The following is a 2,603-nucleotide window of genomic DNA, read 5'->3' as shown; positions in this document are numbered from 1 at the left end:
ATTTTTTTAATCAAATTCATCTTTTAAAAATTTTAAATTAGTCATGTTAGTCCTTTTGTCACTTTATTTATTGATAGTGTCAAAATTTGCTAATGTACCATATTAAGTGACATCCCAATATACATCTAGGAGTCTTAATTGACTATCAATATGATTAGTTTATGAAATTAAATCAAATCAAAACCTAATTGAAGAGAAAACTTGAGGCATTGAAATTCCCTAATTTGTAGTTGATTTAATCTAATTTTATAAATTAATCATGTTAATAGTCAATTAAGATTCCTAGGTGTATATTAGAGTGTTATTTAACACGTTACATTAGCAAATTTTGACATTATCAACAAAGAAAGTGACGCAAATATTTTTTCTACACCTTTTTTAAAAGAGAAAATTTTACTATATAGAATAATACAATCTTCAATCAAAAGAGTTTGTCTTTTTATTAAAGAAGTTGATTTTTTAGCAAAACTACGTTTTATGTAAAAAAGATGTGTAAAACAGTTTACACAAAAAGTAACCTAAATATATATTTTTTTTCACTTTCTACTTTCCATCCTTCAAAAACCGAGAACGATGATACTCATTGGTTTCCTTATGTTAGCTACAAAATTGTCTTATAACGATTCAGATTCCAGTCTTTGTGTGTTATGGGTGTCGAGAATCTAAAGAAACAAAGGAATCAATTAGCACAATAGCTCGTCCAAAATAATAGCATTCTCCATTAGGATGTGATAACAAACAATCCCGACTATAGTTACATGAATTCACCAATTAGATAGCATACTGAGCATCAATTTGCGCGTTTCATGTATCAGTTTATCTGCGTACCAAAACTTAATGTGTATATTTTTCACGTAACTCGTGGGTTACTGTAACTATGATCCCGACTGAACATTTGCTCGCGGTCGTTGTGACCTTGAGCTCCAAGCTGACCACCTTGTAGCAACCCCGACAGAGTGTTGATTGCCATCTTCTTTTCCTTTGCTTCCTCCTAAGAACCTGCTCATTCCCGTAACCTCTGAAAAACTCCTCAAATTCTTCAAACCGCCATTATTCTTATTCTCATTGCTAACGATGTGGTTATGAGTTGCTCTTCTTTCCCCAGGTACAGAAGAAGCAGCATCATTGATTATCATCTCAGAAGTCAAGTACAAAAGATCCGATTGTGGAACTTCACTCCATCTATGATGCGGATGTGATGATGATGACTCTCCTTTACCGTTAGAACTAACGAAAGAGGCCACTGGTGAATCAATAATAATTTGGTGCTGCAACCTATGGTGCTCTGCGTTACTACCTCTGTTGTTATTATTACTAAAATTACCTTCTTGCCCTTGCCTTGCCATTAACGTTTTGTCCTTTCTTGGGCGAACGAAGCCCCCGAAGCTTCTAGAAGAACTGTGAAATGACCTCGTGCTACTAGATGACTTCATTTTTTTATTCTTTTTCTCATTTGAATTATGTGTAATAATCTCCAAGAAGCCACCTTCTCTTTCCCCCAACACCGAAGAGTGCCTCCCCGAGACTCTCCGAAAGGTTCCTCTCTCAATATCCTCCACTAGTTCATCTCTTTCTCCTTGTTCTTGTAATTGTTCCCTCGGGACGATGTCTTTAAGCTCCACCCTATTGCGACAAAGAGGGCAAGTTGAATGCGCATCGAACCACTTGTCTACACAATCTACATGGAAAGCATGATTGCAGATTGGAAGCAAACGAAGAACATCTGTGTGCTCGAACCTGTTCAAGCAAACTGCACAATCCAACCCTTCTTTTTGTCCTCTTAGCGATCCAAATCGAAAAATCGGTAGCTTTTCCACAACACCACGATCAATGCCAGAGTCATTTCTCTGCAGTGGCTCACCTTCTTGATGGGATTGGTTTTCGTTATTCCTATGGATGCAATGCTTGATGTAAAGAAGGAAAATAAATGTAAGAGAGAACAAGGTGGTTAAGACACCAACCACGATAATCGTGCTTGGCTTTAATGGCTGTGATTTTCTGTTCAAATTGTTGGAGTTTCCTGTCGATATGCCGTTGGTGGATGGTACCCTATTCGTTGAGTTTTGGAAACTGGGGAATGAAGGGGGAGATTCTCTAGAATCGTCGTCGGCGTCGGCAACAATGAAAATTACGGTGGTGGTAATGGTGACGAGGAAAAAGGAAAATGTGAGGTTGAATATTGGATTGAATGAAAGGGTACCACCCATGTCATGTGCAAGAGTGAAGCTAGTGGTTTTTCTAATTATTATTTCTGTTGTTGGCATTAGAAAAGTAGTATAAGATGGTAAAGGGGAAAGAAAAGGCACATTGTTATTGTGAGTGCATATTTATGTGGATGAGGAAAACTAGAGGATGGAGGCTATTTTGGGAGAGATTCTATGGTAGGAATTTACGGAAAAATTAAAAAGTAAACATTTCAGAGCTTGAGACAACACAAACACCTAAAACTTGCCAAGCTTTCATTGAATAATGAAAAAGCTTATAATTTGGTTCGTAAAATTTGCATTTTGCATTGTGTGACCTTAATTGGTCCCTCAAAATAAAGTTTGTATGTGTGTGCACTCTTTATATTGTTTGTATTAGACAAAAATTTTCACATCTAA

At 36.5% G+C, this 2,603-nt stretch overlaps 1 protein-coding gene across 1 annotated transcript; it reads right to left on the bottom strand.

The window, feature by feature from the left end:
• Positions 1-875: 875 nt before the first annotated feature.
• On the bottom strand, positions 876-2,207 carry LOC107459323 (RING-H2 finger protein ATL43-like). The gene has a single exon (XM_016077532.3). It carries the CDS (start codon positions 2,205-2,207, stop codon positions 876-878), a length of 1,332 nt encoding a protein of 443 aa, XP_015933018.3.
• Positions 2,208-2,603: the final 396 nt, after the last annotated feature.

This window comes from Arachis duranensis, chromosome 7 (genome assembly GCF_000817695.3).
Source record: "Arachis duranensis cultivar V14167 chromosome 7, aradu.V14167.gnm2.J7QH, whole genome shotgun sequence".
Classification (NCBI taxonomy): Eukaryota; Viridiplantae; Streptophyta; class Magnoliopsida; order Fabales; family Fabaceae; genus Arachis; species Arachis duranensis.
This window is presented reverse-complemented; position numbering and strand designations above follow the sequence as displayed.

Excerpts from the sequence above, each read along its gene's own strand:
- LOC107459323 (XM_016077532.3), bottom strand. The coding sequence starts at position 2,207 with ATGGGTGGTACCCTTTCATTCAATCCAATATTCAACCTCACATTTTCC.